Source organism: Nicotiana attenuata, chromosome 8 (genome assembly GCF_001879085.1).
Source record: "Nicotiana attenuata strain UT chromosome 8, NIATTr2, whole genome shotgun sequence".
Lineage (NCBI taxonomy): Eukaryota > Viridiplantae > Streptophyta > Magnoliopsida > Solanales > Solanaceae > Nicotiana > Nicotiana attenuata.
In genome coordinates this window covers 31,329,255-31,352,968 of record NC_031996.1, presented here as the reverse complement: position 1 = coordinate 31,352,968, position 23,714 = coordinate 31,329,255, and the positions used below count along the sequence as shown (strand labels likewise).

The 23,714-nt window shown below is 39.1% G+C and overlaps 2 protein-coding genes across 3 annotated transcripts; both read left to right on the top strand.

The window, feature by feature from the left end:
* LOC109231181 (protein NLP7) lies at positions 8,149-13,998 on the top strand. Its single transcript, XM_019396760.1, has 5 exons — positions 8,149-8,664; positions 9,565-10,142; positions 11,364-11,411; positions 11,510-12,437; positions 12,562-13,998. The coding sequence occupies exons 1-5, from the start codon at positions 8,292-8,294 to the stop codon at positions 13,686-13,688; spliced, it is 3,054 nt and encodes a 1,017-aa protein (XP_019252305.1). The 5' UTR covers positions 8,149-8,291; the 3' UTR covers positions 13,689-13,998.
* Positions 14,195-18,740, top strand: LOC109231180 (protein NLP6-like). Of its 2 annotated transcripts, XM_019396759.1 has the most exons (7): positions 14,195-14,563; positions 15,240-15,724; positions 16,138-16,185; positions 16,269-16,368; positions 16,459-17,001; positions 17,105-17,329; positions 18,056-18,740. In XM_019396759.1, exons 1-7 carry the CDS (start codon positions 14,368-14,370, stop codon positions 18,511-18,513), a joined length of 2,055 nt encoding a protein of 684 aa, XP_019252304.1. In that variant the 5' UTR covers positions 14,195-14,367; the 3' UTR covers positions 18,514-18,740. The 2 variants fall into 2 exon arrangements, with proteins under 2 accessions (XP_019252304.1, XP_019252303.1); XM_019396758.1 differs by having other exon boundaries at positions 16,269-17,001.

The following is a 23,714-nucleotide window of genomic DNA, read 5'->3' as shown; positions in this document are numbered from 1 at the left end:
TAGTTGGAAAAGTTAATGGTGTGTTCAATAGAGATGCCAAGCGAGAAGGGGACCATAGTTGAAGATGATGGAACCTCTTTTCCAACATCATACTGATTAATCCAACTCGATCTTAATCGAATATTATTTTATTAGCTAATGGTTTTCACATTTTTATATATCATCATATTTTTAAGGCAAAATACATAAGTTGCCACCCGAACTATACCCAAATCCTTGTTACACACTTTCTGTCAACGAATATTACTTTACACACCCAACCTTTCCAAAGTGTATCCAAGACACACCACTTTTTTCTTAGCCAGTTTTTGAAAATATGTGTAATACCACGCACCAATCAAACAGTGACACGTGTCATTTAAAAAATAAAATAATTAAAATTACAATTGTACCCCTCATCTTCCTCATCTAATCAACCATGGCCGTCTTCCTCTTCTTTTACCATCAAACACCATAGTCTCTTCCTCTACCTTTTACTTGATAATAAAGCCACAATTAACTAACAAAAATCACAGAAAAAACACCCAAAACTCCATCTTTTCCGCTAAAATCGAATCAAATTTTTTGAGCCCAGATCCAACTCATTTTTCATTTCACTTCTATAAAAGTTCAACCGCCAATAACTGCCATCGCCACAAGTCCACTATTTGAAAAATCATCCATTATAAAATTAAAGAATGTGCACAAGCTTGAGTTAAGCTTTAATGGTTGGAAAAAATTTCGGAAAATTCTCCCTTCCTGAAAATTCGACTTCGACATGGGTAAAGCTCAAGTTAAGCTTCTCTACAACTAGAAGAGATATGAGAAATTGTGGTATGACTATTTGAGAAGAAGGACATTGGGTGGTGGAGTTCAAGGAGTAGCTATGGCAGAATTTTAAAAAAAGAAGAAGATGACTCAATTTAAAATTTTAAAAAGCTAAAAAGACTTGACATCTGATACAAAATTTTTCTGTTCACGCGACTCAATTCGTTGGAAAAAACACGCACTATCCCCGTGGGCAAAGTAATGTGTATTAGATACACTTTGGAAAGGATGGGTGTGCAAAGTAATATTTGTTCCTAGAAAATGTATAACAGGGATTTGGGTCATAGTTCGAGGGGTAACTTATGTATTTTACCTATTTTTAATTAGTATTGTCTTTTTCTCGTGCCGACTATTATCGACAACTAGTTGGCAATGACGTATATACCTAGCTGAGTTAATGAGTACTCCCTCGTGTTAGTTCACTTTAATTAATTGTTTTGGTTGTTTTTATACTTACTAAGATATTCATCTTTTAATATTTATTAATAATAAAATTGACCATATTAATTTTTACTGTATCTTTGATTTGTTCATTAAAATGATAATCGAGACTTTTAATTTTAAGGGAAACTTCAGAAAAAAGAAATAACTTCCTTTTTAATATATTAAAAAATTTAATATTGTGGACCACAAAAAAAGGTCAAAAATTCAATTAAAATAGACCGGAGAGAGTAAAATCCATTGCTAAAATGGAGTAATTTGTTTCTATAGGGCAAATTAGCTGGTTTCTAAATCTCACATTTTTTCCTATGCGACATGCACATCTTTAAAACAAGCAATGTACCTAATTAATTAATTTAAATGTGACAACGATGACTAAATTTTAATCTTAATCAGTTAGTAGTACCTACATTTCATTTTTTCGATTATGTATTGTCTTTGGCTATGTCCACAATCCACACGAAAAATGAATCAAGTAGACATGTGATAACAACGACAATTAACATGCCTAGTGTGGTTTCACAAGTGAGGTATGGAAAGATAATGTGTATACTTAGTTCTTATAACTCCTACTTTGAGAGGGCAAAGAGGTTGTTTCCGATAGACTCTCGGCTAAAAAATAGACGAAAAGAAGCAATGGCAACAAATCAAGATACTAAGAAAATCGAAACCAAAACTAGCAATCAAATAGTAGGTAATAATTACAATCTAAGAATAAAAAGATACCATACTAACACTAATACTATCGGTATGGTAAAGAAAAAGAAAAACGCTCAACTACGTACTAAACTTCTAGCATAACACTCGACCTCCACACCCTCCTATCAAGGGTTATATCCTCGGTAAACTTAAGTTGTGCCATAATGCCAAATTACCTCTCACAATCAATGGACCCATTATATCCAAATAAAAAAAACTTTCAAAAGATACTCTTTATGTTCTAGTCTTCTCTAGATGAAAACTTTAGATATTTGCTCCACATGATTGAGGCACTAAAACAATTTTATTTGATCCATAATAAATGATTATGTTGCACGAATTACCTTTGGACAGATTTAACCTTTCCCATTTTTAATTTGCAGTACCCAAAAGTGATAATTAGTGGGTAATATCGTCATTTAATTAAACAAAAGATGTAGTAGAAGTTAATTAATCACCATCCACAATGTAGCACTCAAGACAAATAAAGTAGTTTTAAAGCTTTATAAATCAATTGAAAACATCATTTCCCTTAATCTAATATTAATTAAGGGATCTACGACAGATTCCACTTATGGTTTCATTTTCTCGTCACTTGCTACTTTAAAAATCTAAAGATTTAATCTAGAAAAAAGATAAATAAATATTGGTCAAAAGTTATTGGATTATACAGATTCAATCTTTAAGCTCACCTACTTTCATCTAGATCAAGAACGAAAAAAAAAAAAGAACAAAACTTTTTATTTATTTAGTAAGCAAACTAATAATGTCGCTTTTTTATTTATTAAACACTTCTTTTAGCTGCTAGAAGTAATTCGTCATTCTCAATATGTTTGACCTTTTTTTTTCTTTTTTTTTTTTTTTTGCTTTATGGAATTTACACATTTCTATATTGTATTATTCATTTATTCTATATATGCAGTGATCACGCCCAACTATGCCTTATAAAAAGGACAATGCGGTCGCTGCAAATATAATCCAGTTTACAAGTCCGGAGTCGATATCCCACAGAGAGTTAACCTATCAGTTGCAACCTTCAGACCCACCAAGTCTTCAGAATCAGCTTCCCAAATATTTAAATTCTCAATTGAGTGTTCTTTATTAACTAACTTTCAAGTAACTACAATGCTATAACTAATAAAAAGGGTTGTAAACAATTATGAGAAAAAAGCTAAGGCAATGATTTCCCCTATTGATGGAATCCCTTCTGTTTATGCTCATACAAATTTACCCACACACCTCTATCAATCATGAACACTAATCTTACCGCAAATCTCTCCCGAGTAATCACAGGAATCTACTATTGCACTCTCCCGAGATACACTAGCTTGCTTTATTTAGCACAATTCACTTTAGATTGCACCCAAGGCTTCGTTATTCCTAATCCCGCCTTTAAACCCGCAATTATAGATTCCTCTAATAATCTAGGAGTGGTGTTGTTCAACAAAACCCTAAATATGCACTCTTTTCCAAGTTATGCACACTAAATAGGCACAGCTAATTGAGGATCCTGTCAATTAACTACAACGAACACGAAGTTGAACAAATAAAGATTAAACTAGCAATTTGTATTCACATAAACAAGAAGTTCATCACCCAATAGGTTCCATCAAAGCCTTAGACAAGAAATTTAGCTACTCATAGTTATGGGAGAATAAACTAAACTTGAATTCATCATAAAATCAAAAGAAAAGAAGAAAGATGTTTAGAGTACTTTCTCACAATTGTTCTCCTTGCTAAGAAACCTAAAAAATCAATACATGCCTCTCTTGGGCGAAGTCTAGTGTTTAAAATAGGGTTTAGGTCTAAAAATCCCGTGTTTTACACTTTGGTCCCCGAAGTTTCTGTGTCCACCGCGGTTCTACCGCGATCGCGGTAGAACCGCGGTAAAATACCCTCGCGGATCTTCAATTATTCAGAGACTACCTTCCACCGCGGTTTCACCGCGGTCGCGGTGGAACCGCGGTGGACCCTGTACCCGGGCAATTTGGCCTGTTTTGAATGGGTCACTTGGGAAATGCAACAATTAGCCTTTATTTTCATCAATAGTTGACTCCAAACCGCTCCTTAGCCTTCCTTACACCTATATCACCTGCAAATCATGAAAAGTACCAATAAGAGCATTTTGTTGTCATTTTTCCACATTAAAGTTCACAAGAAGGTGGTTATTCGGTGCGTGATTATAGTCAAATTCACCTATTATCATGCAGATCGGTTAAATCTTATAATTCATGTTAGCATTTGTATGGGTCAAAATCCGACCCCACGATAATTAACGGAGTTAATCTCGTCCTGAGCTAAGACATAATTAATGAAGTGGTATGGCCACTTATTCGTAACAGGACTCGACTCTTGTCCGATTTAATCTACGAGGATACGGCCCAGTCATTCCCCCATGGGGACGGAACTTCAGCATGGCCACGGCCATTTATTGCCAGATCACAAAGCTCACATCTATAAATACTAAGAGCAGTAGCCCTAGAAAAAGGGGGGCTTCTTGACCACTAGTGAGAGGAGAGAGAAACGAGAAAATATACCCCTCTTATGGGAAGAGAAAAACACCATTGTAAGGCTCTGAACCTCTTCATGGAGAGGCAGACCAAACAAATATTATCAATAAAGGTTTCTAATGCTTCTCCCCCTAATTCTGAGTTCTTATTTTAGTTTCTTTCATTTGGTCCAACGGATTATTACGATTTGCTATGATTATCGCGGGATTAATTTATATTGTTTTGTACTCGTAAAATGTGTAACATTTTTTGAGCAAACAACATTGACATCCGAACTTGTTATAGACGACAATAAATACAAGAGCAAATAATTTGTTACAATGTTCCTTTTAGTATTAACCATACTTTGCTTATATTTTCTTTTTAAATGTCAGTTTTTTTTTTTTTAAATTTCGTGTCTAGTTGATGAAATAAATTTGGATGGAGGTAGAAGGGAAAATACTTTCTTACACCTGGCTCATGTTGATACAAATCTCAATAATTTAGTAATAAATTGAGGAGTTAATAAACTTAGGATGAATTTGTCTACCACCATTTTTCAAACTTTCATTCAATCCTAGCCCTTGATCCTATCACAAAAAATAAAAGTACTGTTCAAAAAAAAAAAAAAAGAGAGAGAAGAATATGATACTTAAAGACCAAAATGAATATGTAATCCACGAATGGGGAACTATAATACGGGGAAAAAGGTGAAAGAGAATTTCAACATATTTTATTCCATAAAGTGAAGGGTAAAAGGGGAAACGAATATTGAATATATTCGATGGTCTCAACGAGGAAAATAAATGAAAAAATTGACCAAAAAACTGACAAATCAATGTAGATATATTTCAGAAACTTCTATTGAATTATTTTGTTCACTTATTTACTTTACGGGTGAAAAATTGTTTCATTTGCCTTCGACAAACTTTCAATGAAATATTTGATGTGCATTTATGAGAATCTAATTAGGGTTAAAATAATTAAAAGAATGAACTACTGGGTTTTTTAACCAAGAAAACCAACCAACTGAATTTTTGATTATTTTAGTTTGTGTCTTTTTTTAGCTTTCCGTTTGTTTCCTGTTTAAAATTTATGAGATTATGATTACTTGGTTTCCGTTATTAAAAATTTAAAAAAAAAAAAATTGGATTATAAGTGTACATCGTTAAAGTTTTACTATACTATCATGAATTTTTATTTTTACTCCTTAAAGTGAGAAAACTTATTTTAAGATGATTTACTTTAGTCAATTTCTTTTTATTCTATCAATTTTGAGTAATTATAATTTAAATTTCTCATATAATACGTCTAACCCTGGAATATATGATGTATGAAACCCAAAAATTTGTAAGTCTAATTAGATGGTCCCAAGTCAAATCGAGCTTATTTTGGTTTCGTGTTGCCCTATCTATTTAACAAGAATTCTAGCTAAAAGAAGTGACCCAAGTAGTTCAAATAACCAATCAAATGTACACCTCCAAAAATAGAAGGAAACAAAAAATAACCAATCAAATGTACACCTCCAAAATTAGAAGGAAACAAAAAAACTTTAAGTCAAACAAAATTAATTACTCCTACTTAAAAGGAGAGACATATTTTTAGCAAAAAATGCAGTAACATTTTAATGTGCAAATTGATTTTATGTAAGGCTATAAAAACAAGTGATTAAGACAGCCCAATCTAGAATTAGACAGAATATTCTCTTATTTGCGTAAACTTTCCAACAACTGAGAAAGTATAAAGGAAATGGTGGAATCTTTTGTAATTTACTAAAGGATCTCGAACTACCAAATATGTGATTAGATGCATGGATTTTTTTTTTATTTTAACTAAAAGTTTTGGAAATAATTTTTTTTAATTGAAAACATTTCTCCATATTGGGGTAGGATGGATGAAGTGGAGGTTAGCATCTGGAGTCCTGTGTGACGAGGGAGTGCCACCGATACTAAAGGTAAGTTCTATAAAGCGATGGTTAGATCGGCCATGATGTCTGAGGCTGAGTGTTGGCCTATTAAGAACTCACATATCCAGAAGATGAAAGTAGCAGACATGAGGATGTTGAGGTGGATGTGCGGGCACACTAGGATGGATAAGATTAGGAATGATGATATTCGGGAGAGGGTGCACGTGACTCCCACTGATGACAAGATACGGGAAGCGAAGCTCGGATCTTTCGGGCATGTTCAGAGGAGAAGCCCAGATGCTCCGGTAAGGAGGTGTGAGCGGCTGGTTGTGGAGCACACGAGAAGAGGTAGAGGGCGGCCTAAGAAGTATTGGGGAGATGTGATCAGGCACGATACGGTGAGGCTTCAAATTTCCGAGGACATGACACTTGATAGGAAGATATGGAGGTCGAGTATTGGGGTTGTAGGTTAGTTGAGTCTTGCCTACTTCGTACCTTTGTGAGACTGTCTGGTAGGGTTTTTATCTAAGATAGCTAGTGGCAATGTTGTGTCTTGCTATTTCGCTTTTCAGTGCAGAACCTATTTACTAGCTATCGCTTTTGCTTTGCATCTTTCTTCTGGATTTCATGTTGTTCATAATTTTCCTATGATTTCTGTGGCGATACTAATATTATCTCCTTTTGTCTTTTTGTTTTCTTGAGCTGATGATCTTTCGGAACAACCTCTCTACTCCTTCGGGATAGGGGTAAGGTCTGCGTACACACTACCCTCCCCAGACCCCACTAGTAGAATTTTACTGGGTTGTTGTTGTTGTTGTTGTTGTTGTCCTTTTAATACATTTTTCCTTTTAACGAGCTCTATGCAACACAAATTTAAATTAATGAAGAGGAGTTAATCAATGAATTTCAGATACACAAGCCATATGTAGTATGAATTTGAATTAGTTTTGTAATCCCCTTAGTGATCTCAACTTTAAATTAATTTTTAATTAGTGGATTTCGAATATCGTTGAGCGAATAACATTAAAGTTATTTCCGTGTGATCTATAGATCACAAGTTCAAGCCGCAGAATCAATCACTAATGCTTGCATCTAGTTAGGATGCCTACACCGCCCTTCAGAATCTTACTTTCACTCTTGGGGTCAAATCAAATCTGAACTTCTCCACGAGTCTTTATCCCCATTTTAGTTAGAGCAGGTAGTCGAAAGGATCAATGCATTATTGGAGGAGTACCGCTCCGTAGGGCATTTTGTGAGTGCCGACCGGGTGCAACTGCTGGACGTAGCACAATTATGCTAAAACTTGTAAAAGAGCTCTACGTCTCTCGGTTCGAGTTAGCGAAAGGCAGTGGCAGAGCCACATTGAACCAAGGGATGTCAAGCGACACCCCTTCGTTAGCTAGATAATTTTATTTTATATATTTTATTTTATGTATATTTGTTATACATGACTTCTTTTGACTTTTCGATGTATCTAATTTTTGATATTTTGACATCCCTAGATGAAAGTTCTGATTTCGCAACTAAGGCCAACAACCTTTGGCTCCCCTCACAGTTATGGCCGACTACATAAGAGTAAACTGTGATTGTTAAGGCTGAAACTCTAGGATTTCCAAACCCTACTTGAACGCGAAATATTTTGTGGATCGGACTATCCCTTTTGAGAATTTGCTTTAGAAGATTTTGGTGAGAAGAGTATATATCGTAGTAAGGTGGAAAGTGGCGCAGAGAATAATTTCTTTGCAATTGTTTATATGGATAAAACTTGGGCGCAAATATAGTAAGTAATACAGCTACATTAGATTCCAATTCTCAATGGAATCACAGTCCGCAATTTCCCTTAACCATTATCGTCATCCTCTTCGTCATCTTTGTAACTCTTCTCTTCTCGCCACATACATTCAAATACATATAGAGAGAGAAACTCATCATTTTTATCACCATTTTCAATGTCGGAGCCGGAAGAAGAAATGAATCACATGTTCCGTTCAAAGCCAAAGGACTTTCTCCCTCCGCCGCCGCCGCCGCCGCCGCCGACGCAGCATACAGTGGCGGTGGAGAATCAAAATCAAAGAGAGCCGTCGTTGATGATGGATCTCGATTTGGATCTCGATGCTTCCTGGTCGTTTGATCAGATCTTTGCGGCTGCAGCTGCTTCTAATAATCCTATGTCGCCGTTTCTCGTATCGACTACTGCTTCTGAACAGCCTTGTTCTCCTCTCTGGGCTTTTTCTGATGAAAATGAAGATAATAAGCCGTCTACTGGAAATGCTCTCTCCGCCCCCAGTCTCCGCTTCTCTAGCTACCCTAGATTTCTTACTTGTAAGCCTAAGGCTTATTATACTTGTTGCTTCCAACATTTTTGGAACTATGTGTGGAATTAGTTGACTTCACAAAAATTTGATTGACTCTTTGAAGAGAAAGAAAATAGTAGTAACAATTCTTTTAGCTCAGTTCATAATAAAATAGTACGAGTTATATTAGTTATGTAGTTTAATTGTGAAAAATATTGGGCTTTCTCTTGGTTAGTTCAACACTATAAGCTTAAGATTGCACTATAACAGGTTTTGTCCTAAAACATTGACCTATGAGGTGGGAGAGGACAACCGTGAGGTATCACATTTAAATCTCAGCCGAAGCAATAAACACTAGTGATTTCTTTCCAATCTGTCTAAGTTTTGGTTGATAGAGCTGCCCAATACGAGTTTTGAGGGGGGTCGGGGTGGTAGCAGGTACCCGGTGGAATGGTCGAGGTGCGCGCAAGTTGGTCCGGACACCGTTGTCATAAAACACAAAAAGATTTAGCACAAGATCAGACTAGGTGTTTTTTTTCTCTTTTGAACTTGAACTTGTTATTCTTTCATACTTTTAACATTGACCTAAACTAAGTTGTCACTCTTTGTGTAGGTTTTTGTCCAATAATCCCCATATTTGATGTACAAGCACTTGTTTATGTATGTGTGAATGTTATTATGGATTGCAATAGTCTTTCTACAAATAAACTCCCTTGGACTAGCTATACCGACTGATTTGTGTAGGCTTCTTTGATTTGTGTGCACGCAAAGTGGATTAAGGATATAGATGATTTATATAATTGACTCCGAACTATTTTTGGGATTAAGTCCAAGCTGTTGTTGTTTCTCTAAGTGAAGTAGAATTGACATCATTTTGCTGATGACACCAACGAAAGATTCATATGTTCTCCTTTTGTGTTTGGAGCAGATACTGGCGATCATGAGGCAGCAGCTGAAACTTTGTCTGTCGCTGATGATAAGAAAAGAATCCCTCCGCCAATTTTGGGATTAACCCCTTTAGATTATCTGGATGGGTCTTGTATAATCAAGGAGAGGATGACACAGGCACTTCGATACTTAAAAGAATCAACAGGAGAACGAGTGTTAGCTCAGGTCTGGGCACCTGTTAAGAATGGCGGTCGCTACATGCTTACAACTTCAGGGCAGCCCTTTGTTCTTGACCCTGACTGTAACGGGCTTCATCAGTATCGGATGGTTTCTTTGATGTATATGTTTGCTGTAGATGGGGAGACTGATGGAGTTCTAGGACTTCCAGGCCGTGTCTACCGGAAAAAGTTGCCAGAATGGACTCCAAATGTGCAATATTATTCCAGTAAAGAGTTCCCTCGTCTTAATCACGCCCTGCATTACAATGTTCGAGGAACTTTGGCGTTGCCAGTATTTGAACCATCTGGTCAGTCTTGTCTTGGTGTACTGGAGATCATAATGACCTCCCAGAAAATCAACTATGCTCCTGAAGTTGATAGAGTATGCAAAGCACTTGAGGTTGGCTCTTGTACCCTTTCTATTACATATCTCTTTGACTAATTGGTACTCCCTCTATTCTAGTTTATGTGAACCTATTTCCTTTTTGGTCCGTTCCAAAAAGAATAACCTCTTTCTAAATTTGGTAACAATTTAGCATTAAACTTACAATTCTACCCTTAATGAGAAGTTTTTATAACCACACAAATACTCTGGGCCCCTTTTTGATTTGTTTAGGACCACAAATTCCAAAAGTCTTCATTTTTTCTTAAACTCCGTGCCCAGTCAAACAGGTTCACATAAATTGGAAAGGAGGGAGTATGTGTCACTGACACTCAATAGCTTGTTTGCCGCACCAATTCTGTGGTGTTTGAATGTTAAATCATTATTAATTTTGTCATACTCGTTACTTGTTACTGACTGAGGTATTCATAGATCAAATTGGTGAAAACTTTTCCAAATTTTCAGTAAGCACTACGCCATACATCATTATATGCTTTTTACAGAAGTGCACATTTGTGTTAAAAGAACAGCTAAGTTTTTAGTGGATAGACTTAGCTGAAGTGTCTTCTGGCTTGCCTTATCAACTTTCTAGCAGTCATTTTAAAGTACCTTTTCAACTCATCAATAAGAACAACTAAAGGAGGCGGTTCTTGAAAACCTATATCTTGCTTTTGATTGCTGCGTAGTGGTGCCAGAATCTCAAACTGGTGGGCGATCAACAAGCCACTGTCCAAAGTTTTTAGAGAATCTGGATGAATAACTCGATGTCAATTTTAATTAAGTACATGATGGGATTAAGAATGAATCTCATGTAACCTGTAAGTATATACTATAAAGCTGTGTCAGTAGTTGAATGCTAGAATCACAGACTGGAGAGGAAGTTTCTTTCTTGTGCTGAGCAAAAGCTGGTAAAGGACTTCTGAAAGTATTTCTATTAGCGTTTTCGTCATTCTTTTGGAGATTTTGTGAATGTGACTCTGTCAGATGTGTTCTGATGAACTGGAGTCTCCCTGTTCAAGATCACATCTGTCTTTTCCTTCCATGTGCATGTAATCGATTGCTTCTTTTCTGCTGTGAATAGGAAATGTTGATAGTTTTGCGAGGTCATGAAGATGCATTAGAGCATGTGCTCTTCCAGTAAGATGCATCATCATGTAACCCAAATGCATAGCTTTTCCAGTCCTTTTTTTTACATTGAAGATGAGGCTCCTTTTTTAAGTGATTTCAGTTTTTCTGCAGGCAGTGAATCTGAAAAGTTCAGAGATATTGGACCACCCAAATACTCAGGTGAGCAAAAAAAAAAAAACATTCTGGACACATCTCATCTAAGTTGTTATTCTTTGTTGTCTGAACAAGTCTATGTCGTTGGGTATTCTATGAACCAGATCTGTAATGAAGGTCGGCAGAATGCATTGGTTGAAATCTTGGAGATATTAACAGCTGTATGTGAAACTTATAAATTGCCTCTGGCTCAGACATGGGTTCCATGTAGGCATCGCAGTGTTCTGGCTGATGGCGGTGGGTTGAAAAAGAGCTGCAGTAGCTTTGATGGAAGCTGCATGGGACAGGTCTGTATGTCCACAACGGATGTTTCGTTTTATGTGGTTGATGCTCACATGTGGGGTTTTCGTGAGGCGTGTGCCGAGCATCACTTACAAAAGGGACAGGGAGTAGCTGGAAGGGCATATGCTTCTCAAAAATCATGTTTTTGTGAAGATATAAGGCTATTTTGCAAAACGGAGTACCCTTTGGTGCACTATGCACGTTTGTTTGGGTTGTCCAGCTGTTTTGCAATCTGCTTACGGAGCACTTACACGGGCAACGATGATTACGTTTTAGAGTTTTTTCTGCCACCAAACGATGGAGACTACAATGACCAGCTAGCTTTGCTGAACTCACTCTTATTGACGATGAAGCAGCACTTTAGGAGTCTTAGGGTTGCTTCTGGGGAGGAACTTGAACATGACTGGGGTTCAGTTGAGGTTATCAAAGCATCCATGGAAGATAAACTTGGTTCTAGGCTTGAATCTGTGCCAACAACCAAATCTCTTCCTCAGCCTGCTAGTGAAGTAAATGGAAGGGAGCCTCCTGATCTAATGGAAGAGCAACAGTCTGTGGAATTGAATGTTGCAAAAGTTGCAGAGGGCGTAAATGGTACAGCTGAAGCCCATAATCATGCCTCTTTCTCTGAGAATAAAGGCGCTGGTAAGAAATCAGAGAGAAAACGTGGAAAAGCTGAGAAAACAATAAGCTTAGAGGTTTTGCAACAGTATTTTGCTGGAAGTCTCAAGGATGCTGCGAAGAGTCTTGGTGGTATGTTTTTCAAATTATTAGGAACTTATCCTTCACTATTTTTTGCTTAATTAGAAGTGCATTTTTTCCTTTACCAGTGTCATTGCGGATTTGACTATTCTCGTTAATGTTCTCGCATATACAGTTTGTCCAACTACAATGAAGCGCATTTGCAGGCAGCATGGGATCTCTAGATGGCCATCTCGCAAGATAAACAAGGTTAACCGGTCCCTTTCAAAGCTAAAACGTGTAATTGAATCCGTGCAAGGAGCTGATGGAACATTCAGTCTGACTTCACTTGCACCAAATTCACTTCCTGTTGCTGTTGGTTCTATTTCTTGGCCTGCAGGCATGAATGGTTCGCCATGTAAAGCTTCGGAGTACCATGAGGAGAGGAATGAGTTCTCGAACCATGGAACGCCAGGAAGTCATGAAGAAGCTGAACCCTCGAATCAAATGCTGGGAAGCAGGATTATTGGGAGCGAAGAGCTCTCTCCAAAGCAGAATGGTTTTGTGCGTGAAGGGTCACATAGGTCCAGAACCGGTAGTGGCTCGAGAGAAGAGAGTGCGGGGACACCTACCTCCCATGGTTCATGCCAAGGCAGTCCCTTTCCTGCAAATGAATCTTCCCCTCAAAATGAGCTGGTTAATTCACCTACACAGGAGTCGTCCGTGAAAGTGGGAGGCTCTATGGAACCAGCTCGTCAGACCACAGGAGAAATCAATTTATCCACTGCATTCCTAATGCCTGGGCCTTATATTCCAGAACACACCCAGCAACTATTTGGGGGAATGCTAGTTGAGGATGCAGGCAGTTCACATGATCTGAGAAATCTTTGTCCGGCTGGAGATGCTATGTTTGATGACCGTGTCCCCGAATACAGTTGGACGAACCCACCGTGTTCTAATGGAATTGCTAAGGATCAGGTTTCTCTTCCTGCTGAGAATATGCCACAGTTTTCTACCAGGCCTGAAGTAACATCCGTTACAATAAAAGCAACGTATAGGGAAGACATCATAAGATTTCGACTTCTTTTGAGTTCTGGTCTATTTAAGTTGAAGGAGGAAGTAGCCAAGAGGCTAAAGTTAGAGGTGGGAACTTTCGATATCAAGTACCTTGACGATGACCATGAGTGGGTTTTGATCGCGTGTGATGCAGACCTGCAGGAATGTGTCGATATCTCAAGATCATCGGGCAGCAACGTAGTAAGGTTGTTGGTTCATGATATAATGCCCAACCTTGGGAGCTCCTGTGAGAGCTCAGGTGAATGATTTAGAATTAGGTTGTAAATATATAAAACTAGTAAAAACCATTCTTGTAGTGCTTAGGGTTTTGTCCATGTGGAGTGTAGGTTTTGGTTATGGCAGCTCATCTGAAATTGTAGAAAGTTTTCCTTTTTAAATGTATTCTTGTTGTAAGATTAGGGAAATAAGTTTTTGCTTTTGTTGGTGTAGCTTCCACCTCTTTTTTAGTTTTCTTTTTCAATTGTATTCTTGTTGTAAGCCTAAGGCTATAAGTTTTTGTTTATGTTGGTGTAACTTGCACCTCTTTTTTGTTCATTATGCAAATTCTATTTTTCCATTTGATGTGTTTTTATATGAGCAAAAAAGATTCATATAGCTGATCTCAACTATTGTCAGAGTGGTGCATAATTAATTGGTTGGAATATTGTCGTAACAAAATGAGAGAGAAAATGAATTGACACGTGTCCAGAACTCAGTGAACCACTATCTTAAAATCTAGAAATCGTAGACTTGTTGCAAATTTAAGAACTAAGTCAAACAAGGCAGCTAGCTTGAGTTGCTATAATCTATGAATTCGACTAAATTTTCTTTTCTTGTTCCTCCTTCCATTTCATGATTTCATCAGAATATTTCCTTTTTAATCAGTTTAAAAAGACAATATCTTTTTAAACAAATATTCCTCTTGATCACTTGCAAATACAATAGGATGGAAGGGATTGAGAAATCTCAGTTGCCTGTCAACGATGATGTTGTTTACGAAGTATATACCTCGTCTGAGTTCAAGAATTATATGGGAGAATCACTATCCTGTTCAGAAGAACGTTCTAATTTCCATTTGATGGTTTTCTGGAGCAATAATGAAACTGAATCCAACTTCCCCCATAATCTCACAGAAACTTGTAGTAAGTTGTTTCAACCCACTCTTCTTTCCTTTTTTTGATTTGGATTTAAGTTATATACGCTGAAGGAGAGCCTTGGAGCAACGGTAAAGTCGTCTCCGCGTGACCTATAGCTCACGGATTCGAACCGTGGAAGCAGCACTGATGCTTGGCTTAGAATATGCTGTCTACATCACACCCGTTGGGGTGCGGCCCTTCCCAGGACCTTGCATGAATGCGAGATGCCTTGTGCCCCAGCCTGCCATTTTTACTCTTGTGTGACCTATAGTTCACGGGTTCGAGCCGTGGAAACAGCCAATGCTTGCCTAGAGTAGGTTGTCCATATCACACCCCTTAGGATGCGACCCTCGGATCCTGCATGAACGCGAGATGCCTTGTGCCCTGGCCTGCCTTTTTACTTCTGATAGTGTAAAGAAATTTTACACTATTAGTGCAATTTAACTGGTTATAGCAGGTTATTATTACTTTACTTTCTATGTTATCTTATTAGGCCGGTCATGATAAGTTAAATTTTTTTTTTTAATTCTATTGCTCCTTTGGGTGCTGACCATCGGAGCAACCTCTCTTGTCAGTTACATGTTTTTATACGTCGGCGTAACATGATTTGTAGTGCATAGAACGTAAACTCACTTGTTTTTCATACCATATTTGGGATTTCTGATTTATGTTTTTCTTGAAGCTGTAAAGCAAAAGATTAAAGCAGCACTACAGAGAATAGAAACATCCCAAGTAATTCTACTACAGTTTTGGGGGCTGGAAAAGATTGAAGGTAGGGACTTTTTAACAACTTCAGGACAACCATTTGGTCTTAGATATCTATATAAAGGACTGTGTTGGTACAGAAAGCATTGTCAAGGTTATAAATATAGTGTTAATAATAAGGGTGAAAGTGCTGAACAAGGAACAAAAAAAGTGCATCTCTTTGGTCCACCTGCACGAGTTTTCCAGGAAAAATTGCCAGAATCAAGTACTCATGTTGGATATTACACTAACCAAGAGTTTCCGATGAGGGATCATGCTGTCCGGTGTGGTGTTCGGACCTATTTGGCTTTGCCTGTGTTCGAACCTATTGGGAAGAATTGTGTTGGTGTGATTGAGCTTGTTACAGTTTGGAAAGGTGGCTACTTGACTTATGAAGTTGAAAAAGTACTAAACGCACTTGAGGTTCGCCCTATCTCATTATTTGTGGCTTTTATACGGATACAGATATAGAATTTTAAGTTAGTATATAACAAGTTTTTCTGGCATTTCACTCTCATGTTAAGGTTCCGTTGAGTTCCAAGCATTAGATCATCTAGTAGATTTTGTACTTCCCAAGCTTCGGTGTTTTATTACTTTGTTGCTTTTTCTTTCGATTCGTTTTTTTTTTTACTATCTTGATGGTGTTATTGCCTTCTGCTACTGCTTCTTTTTTCATCTTTCCTTGAGCCGAACGTCTATCAGAAACAACCTCTCTACCTTCTCAAGGTAAGGGTAAAGTTGCGTACACACTCCCTCCCCAGACTCCACTTGTGAGATTACAATGGGTTTTTTATTGTTGGTGTTGTTTTTGGACTAATATTTTGATCTCCTTGCAGGGAGTAGATCTCAAATGTCCTAAATTATATCTCCGAAAAGGTAGAAAAGTAAGTTGAAATTTCATACTTTTGATCATTCATCCATCTCAGGATTAGTACTTTTCATATAAACAATACTCCTGTCTAAGCAGGTACAAGCAGGGAAACAAAGTGAAAGAGAGGAAATCAAAAGGATGTTAAAAATCGTGCGGGAAACACACAAGTTGCCATTCGTTCGAGTTTGGATTCCGTGTAAGAATCTGGAAATGGACCATAATGGCATGTATATGGGCTGCACTGAGCATGTCATTTCTGCTAGTAATGAAGTGTACTATGTTGCAGATGAGGAAATGGATGCTAATGACCATGTTTATGACGATTATTATTACGATGATATGCTATGTTTCCGGGACATTTCTAAGTTGCAACCTTTGCAGAAAGATCAGGGGGTTGTTGGGAAGGCATTTTTTTCTGGCAAGTTGTGCTATTGCGAAAACATAACTGAATTCAGCATAATTGAGTATCCACTGGTACATTATGCGTGCTGGTGTGGATTAACTAGTTCTTTTGCTATTTGTTTGAAGAGTGGCGACGAAGTGTACATACTGGAGCTGTTTCTTCCTCCTGATAACGGAGATCCAAAAATCTTGCTCGGATCAATTTTGTCTACAATGGGACAACATTTCCAGAGCTTCAAATTTGCTTCTGGTCAAGAACTAGGACATGATTCAAGCGTTCAAGTTATTAAAGCGTCTTCAGATAAGAATGTGGATTATTTTCATATATATCAAACTAGAGAAAGTCCGTTTATGCCTGAAGTATTGCCCGGTGAAGAGAGAAGGAATCGACTAACGGAAGGCAATGCAAATCACATGGAGAAAGAAGGTAGAATCAAGATATTTATTGTTTGTTATTCAGGAATTTATCATGTTTGCCATCAAAATTTTGAAGGAATAACAAATGATGATAAGTTTATTTTCTTATGCAGCTACGTTTGAGTGCACAGTTCGAAACTCAGTAGATAATGGACAACTTCAAACGGTTCAATCAGATGTTTTAAATACTGATTTACAGGTTATTTTAGAGAAGCAATGTGTTAGTGTTACTCATTTGCAGAAAGAAAGCAGAACAAGAAGTAAAGACTTTGTAAACTATGATGATCTCAAACAACATTTTAACAAAAACCTCTCAGATGCAGCTGAAAGCCTTCAGGGTAAGTTATTTTCTTTTTCATTCTTCAATTCCAACCTTTTTTTAGGTACAAAAAAGAATATATTGATTTGGCTGCACAGATGGCCGCCGGGTAGCATTTTAACCTAGCATCAAACAACCTTCATGTAGGGGATCCTTGGAGCAACGGTAAAGTTTCTCCGTGTAACCTATAGGTTACAGGTCAAGCCCGTGGCACTGATGCTTGCATCAGGGTAGACTGCTTACATCACACCCCTTGGGGTGCAGCCCTTTCCCGGACCCTGCGAGAATGCGGGATGCTTTGTGCACCAGGCTGCCCTAATCACACAGCCTCCATTACAGACTTAAAGAAACAAAATGTATATAGAAACGCGTTGTTTTTGGTCCAAGAAAAAGAGTCAGGCTTGCACGCGAGGGGCATATTACAAACTTAACTAAGTACAAAGGTCTTCCAATAGATTCTATATAAGTTGGTTCCCACAAATCAATAACCTTGTCTATTAGGAAACCTTTTTGCATGAGGCCACAGGAATTAATGCCCAAGCAATTTTCCTTTGGATTTAACTTATGTAAACTTACGACGTAAACAACTTTATACTTTTGGTGTAATTTAACATGTTGTAGTAGGTTGCTTGTCTTATACTGATTCCACTTATCTATAGTTATGTTTTAGGTGATCTAACCGTATAAAGATATCATTATACTGCAACGAATAGAAGTTAAACTCAATATCTTTTTCTTGTTTCAGTTAGTCGGTCTACACTGAAGCGATTATGCAGAAAATATGGTATTCGAAGGTGGCCATCATCAAAACGAAAGAAGACACTCGGCGAGTCAGATTGCCAGCCATTAAATATGCTTCCTAAGAAGAAGAAAGCAATGACTTCAGCAGTTACTTCAACACATGCAACTCATGGGAATAGCAGCAGCAGTATTACAGTGAAGGCAACATATGGAGAAGATATGATGAAGTTCAAGCTGTATTCATTTTCAAGAAAAGAAGATTTGGACAAGGAATTGGCTAAAAGATTGCAACTACCAGTTGGAAAATTTAGAATAAAGTACATGGATGAAGATAATGATTATATATGGATTGCCTGTGATGATGATTTGAGTGATTGTTTTAATAATGCTCAATCATTAGGGAAGAATACAATCAAGATGTTGGTTTTACCAGCAGCCATCAATTATTCTCTTGAATTGTAAACTTTGTCAGTATTAACAAAATTTAGTTATTCTTTAGGTGCTCGTGTACTTTTTTTTTTTTTTTGATTCCCCTCCCCTTTGATCCCCTTTGTTGGAGCTATTGCTCGGTTGATGACTCAAACCCACGACCATAGGGTTTTAGGTTGCATCTGAGCAAAACCCTCTTGTCTTATTATTTGTTGTTTAGCAAACCTTATATGATATTGCAAACTCATAGTTTGAGTTAATTGGAATAGGGTTAGTTGAGCCTGTTTGGGCAAGCTGCAAAAATCAACTTATTTTGAGAAGTGTTTTTTCTCAAAAATATTTTTTTCAAAAGTACTTTTGGTGAGAAGCAGTTTGTGTTTGGCTAAACAATTTGAAAAGCACTTCTCAGCAGCAATTAGTGTACCAAACTTTTAAAAACTACTTCTAAGTATATTTTTCTCAAAAGTGTTTTTCAATAAAGTGCTTTTGGAGAGAAGCTATTTTTTTCTGCTTCTCCAAAAGCTTGGCCAAACACTTCAACTTCGAAAAAAAGCATTTTTAAAAAAAAAAGTATTTTTGGCTTTGGAGAAGCTTGGCCAAACAGGCTACAATACTGATCTAAAATATTTACTCTCTACTTTAGCACACAAAATGGAGAGTAAGACTGCGCACAGTATACCCTTGTGGTTCGGTTTTTCTCCGAACCCCACATATAGCGGGAGCTTAGTGCACCAAACTACTTTTTTTTTTAAGAAGACAAAAATTATACTAAGAGAGCCTATAGATCTATCAATATACTAAGAAAGCCTATAGATCTATCCTTTTAAAAACTAAAGATCACATATGCTACAGTCTTAAAGAGTTCACTAGTTTGGAATATTGAGTTCTTATTCTTATTCCTTTGTTTGGCAATTAAATATATAAAATATGAAGAGAAAAGATACTTGTTCCGAACACCATAAGAAAAAGTAACTTTAATAGCAAAACCTCTATTTTTTTTTTATTTTCCACCCGGTGTCCGGTACCCGCATTGGAGCCCGACTATATCCGGATACGCGCTGTACAGGGCCTCATTCGGGGGGAAGCGCTCCCTACCAAGGATTTTTCCATACCCAGGGCTCGAACTCAAGACCTCTGGTTAAGGAAGAGCAGTCCCATCCACTGCAGCACATCCTTTGGTGGTAAAACCTCTATACTAACGCTACTACTCTTATTACTATATGTTTACCCAAAAATCCTAGTAACAATTAAATTTATTTTGTGGTTTTAAAGATATGTGATTCAATCCAGTACGAAATGATAAACAAGGAATCAAGTGTATAAATTAAAGAGTAAGGTAAATCAAACCAGTGTGTGGTCTAGTCTCGAGGACGGGTTAGGCGACTTCGAGGTAAATGAACAAGAACAATAAAATAATAATAATAAGATGATTCAGATGAACAGTAGGCAAGAAAGTGAAAATGTATATTCTCTTCTCAATGATCCGTCCGTTACAAATGATTGGGGGTCCCCTTTGTATAGTAGGAAAATCCTAAATAAGGTACCATTCTAATTGTAGTAGGGAATCTTATTATACAGCTGTCTAACTGCCTAGTACAAATCCGTTTCGGAATTTATGCCGTGATCTTAAGGCCACCGCGGGAATCTCGCTCTTTCTGTTATAAAATCATAAAGGTATTATCTCGAGGTTGGTCATACTCGGCCCCGGTGTTCATCGAGCGCTTCGATCTTCGAGTTTCGTACTCTGCCACCGTGCTCGAGCCGGTCCATGTTGAACTTGTTCTCGACGCGACCCCTCGAGACTAAAAAATTGGGGGCACATGATTTTGACCGTATACAGATAGTCCCCGCATTTCTTAAAATAAAATGATAAGAAACGACTTGAGCCTCGATTTTTCGGAGTCCTTGATGATGACGTCATTCCCATGACGTAAGAGCTCGAAGTGACCGAAATATCCCGTCGGTTTGCTTCCCCAAAACATTAAATGCTTCACCAGTGGCAGTCGGCCACAAGCGCCATTGAACCGTCGTCGCTTGCCTATAAATACAAGGCTCAATTTCGAATAAAAAACTTCAATCTTTAGACCATCTTCAAACTCCCTTTATCTCTCCCCCTCTTCATCTTTCTCTCTCATTGCCCGTTACTTGATTCCTTTTAGTGCCGAGAAAATATCAAGCTCCGCCTACTTCCACCTCTTCTAACCCAAATCAATGGCGAAAACTTCCAAAACAGTTCCTCAAAAAGAGAAAGCTTCCTCCTCCACTTCCCGACCGATCGGTGATAAAGCGCCGACCCTTCACGAGATTAACTCCCGGCCCCTGCGTCATAAAGAAAGGCTTTAAAGTTGAAAATCCCCCCGCAATCCCTGGCCGATGCGAGCATGTATCCAGGTATATTTGCTCGATAACGGAGAAGCACCTCAAGGCCATGAAGAAGGGCTGTGGCTGGGGGAATGAGGTCGTGGTACAGATCCTCGACCTCGAGGAGAGCATTACTACTCATGTGGAGGGGTTCCTGAGTGTTTACACTTACCCCTTCACATTAGGTCCCATCTATCCAATCGTGATCGACTTCTGTAAGAGGTATCATGTCACCCTCGGCCAGATCCACCCTTCTTTCTGGCGTATAGTGATCATGCTTCGCTATTTCTCCAGCAAGGCCGAGGGGCTAGAGTTTACTCTTAATCACCTTATCCGACTGTATCGGCCTCAACTTTACCGAGGGTTGATCAAGCTTCAACGACGGTCGACTAAGGCCTTCTTCGCTAGCAATGACGAGGATAAGGACCGGAGTTGGATGAGCCGGTTCGTGCGAGTGACGACCTCAGACGTCATCCTCGAGGAAAAAATGCCGTTCCCATAGAAGTGGAACCCCGATCGTAAGTGAAGTCTTTTTCCCAGTGTCCTCTTATATTCTGTTTTCGCATTGTGTGATGCCTTCACTTTTTTGCAGCGATTGCTTGGATACACAATGCGGTCGTCGACCTCGAAGACTGGGTCCAAAACTAGTTGCGACCTCCTCGTATGACGAGCGTAAATAACATGACTTGGCAAGGGGCAAATGGGAAGCCAAACACCACGACAAGTTCTTCTCCCAAGTTTTTGACGCTTTCCCCTTTACTGGAGATGTCACCTTACTCATGCCTAATTTTCATTTATGTAGGTATTGGAGATGTCTCTGAAATGAGGCCAGCCCCGCCCGAGGAAGAGACCGAGTCCCCGATTCCAAAATCGGGGAAAGATAATAAGAGAAAAAGGGTTTCGAAGCCCGAAGACCCCCAAGATAGGAGGGATCCTACTCGAAGGCAAAGGAGGAACCTCATTCACGTGGACATAGACTCAGTCCATCAACTGAATGATGAAGAAGAAGACGAGGGAGAAGAATCGGCGCTGGTGACCCGAGCCAGGAAGCCAGTTGAAGCCGCCAAGCCCTCCGAACTGGAGACCCTGCCTCGTGGTGAGGACGCTCCGAAAAAAGACGCGGGCAAAAAGCCCCAAAATCGTCTGAGGTCGAGATTGTCCCTCTGCCTTCAACAAGCACACCAAAAGGGACAAGTACCGAGATCCCCGGGGCTGAGCAGAGCGCCCCAAGCGACTTGCTCGAGGCCATGACAATATGTCACACTCCTCCTCTACTAGCTTATTCTGAGGAGGCAATAAGGGAAGCTTGAGCTCTGCAAACGTCTGACCCGAGCGGAGTCCCCGGTGAAGAAGATTCTTTCCGGGATTGCTTTACTAGGGTCGATGATGCCGCCGACCTCAACGACGCATCTACCCTCTTCGAAGAGGCTCACCGTCTTTTCTTTTAGGTAAGCATTAACTCCTATCGTTGCAATTTCTTCTTCTCCCCTTACCCTAACTGATATCTCTTTTTCTGCGTAGGCCATTACCAGGTTTAGGGCCGAGCTGAGCCAATGTGAAGCCGAGCTCAAGAAGTCCTCGAATGAAGGGAAGGCCCTGAAGCTCCTTTGCAGCCAAAAGAAGGATGAACTCAAGGACCTTCGGGCAGACTTGGCCAAAGCTCGTAAAAATAAGGCCGAGCTAGACAAGCAGGTAACCGTCATTTTGAAAAAGTATGGTTACTTGACCCAACTTTGGAGTCTAACACTTCAGTGTCTCAGCTGTAGCAAAAACTGGAGATGATCGGGCAGCTTCGAGGGGAGGTCGATCAGGTTAAGGCTGACTGCAACTGGTGGAAGGAAAGTATGGTCAGCTTGCTGCGGAGAAAGAGGCTGCTCTAGCCAAATTGGCCTCGGCTGAGAACCAGCTCCGGGGTGCTAAAGAGAAAAATTCGACCCGGGCCAAAAAGATCAACGAGCTCAAGGCCAAACTTGCCGCAACCGGGGATGAGGTTTCTGAAGCCAGGGCCGAGGTCGAGAAGATGAAGGCCACGACTGATAAAACCGTTGCTGTGTACTTAAGGGATGCTGAGGCTGCTCAAATAGAGCTAAGGGAAGCCTCCGACCGGGAGAAACAGAGCAATGATTTGGCCAAGTGTCAATCCCGGAGGGAGACCCTCGAAAAGATCCATGCTCGAGGTTTCGACCTCACCGAAGAGATAGCTCAAGCAAACGGCTCAAAGCCGATGCTAAGTTTCTCGTCTCCTCCTCCGACGATGATGATGACGAAGGCAGCCAAGGCGGGTCTAATAATGAAGTTGGTGTCACGACCCTAAACCCCGACACGGTCGTGATGGTGCCTCTCGTGAAGACAAGGCCAGCCGACACACTTCCAACTCACTTTAAGCAATTAAAATAACCTCCCGCCCTTTTTGGGTATTTTGGAGAAACAAATGCTGCTGGAAAAAAAGATAGAAGCAGCATTGGTGCGGGATGGGTTTCCCTATAAATACTAAGTCTTTAACAGAATTAAAATCACAAAATAAACAGTGAACAATACAAATTGCGGAATTAAAACCAACACAACCTGACATCGGGGTGTCACCAGTCATGAGCATCTAAAACAATACTACAAGTCTGAAAGTCTACTCCCCTACTACATAACTGAATCAGAAAGGAAATAAGATAGAGAGAGATCACACTGGGCTGCGAATCGCCGAGCAGCTACCAAGTAAATCTCTGGAAATCTGCTGGACAGCTCTTAACCCTCGCTAGCAGGACCTGTAGCGCCCGAATCTGCACACAGCGGTGCAGGGAGTAAAGTGAGTACTCCAACTCAGTGAGTAATAACAATAAATGAAGACTGAGCAATATAAAATCACGTTAAACACAACA

Coding starts and splice junctions, on each gene's coding strand:
- LOC109231180 (XM_019396758.1), top strand. CDS start 14,368: ATGGAAGGGATTGAGAAATCTCAGTTGCCTGTCAACGATGATGTTGTT. Junction 15,725..16,137: donor AAGTACTAAACGCACTTGAG/GTTCGCCCTATC, acceptor ATCTCCTTGCAG/GGAGTAGATCTCAAATGTCC. Junction 17,330..18,055: donor TGCAGCTGAAAGCCTTCAGG/GTAAGTTATTTT, acceptor TTCTTGTTTCAG/TTAGTCGGTCTACACTGAAG.
- LOC109231181 (XM_019396760.1), top strand. CDS start 8,292: ATGTCGGAGCCGGAAGAAGAAATGAATCACATGTTCCGTTCAAAGCCA. Junction 10,143..11,363: donor GAGTATGCAAAGCACTTGAG/GTTGGCTCTTGT, acceptor GTTTTTCTGCAG/GCAGTGAATCTGAAAAGTTC. Junction 12,438..12,561: donor TGCTGCGAAGAGTCTTGGTG/GTATGTTTTTCA, acceptor TCGCATATACAG/TTTGTCCAACTACAATGAAG.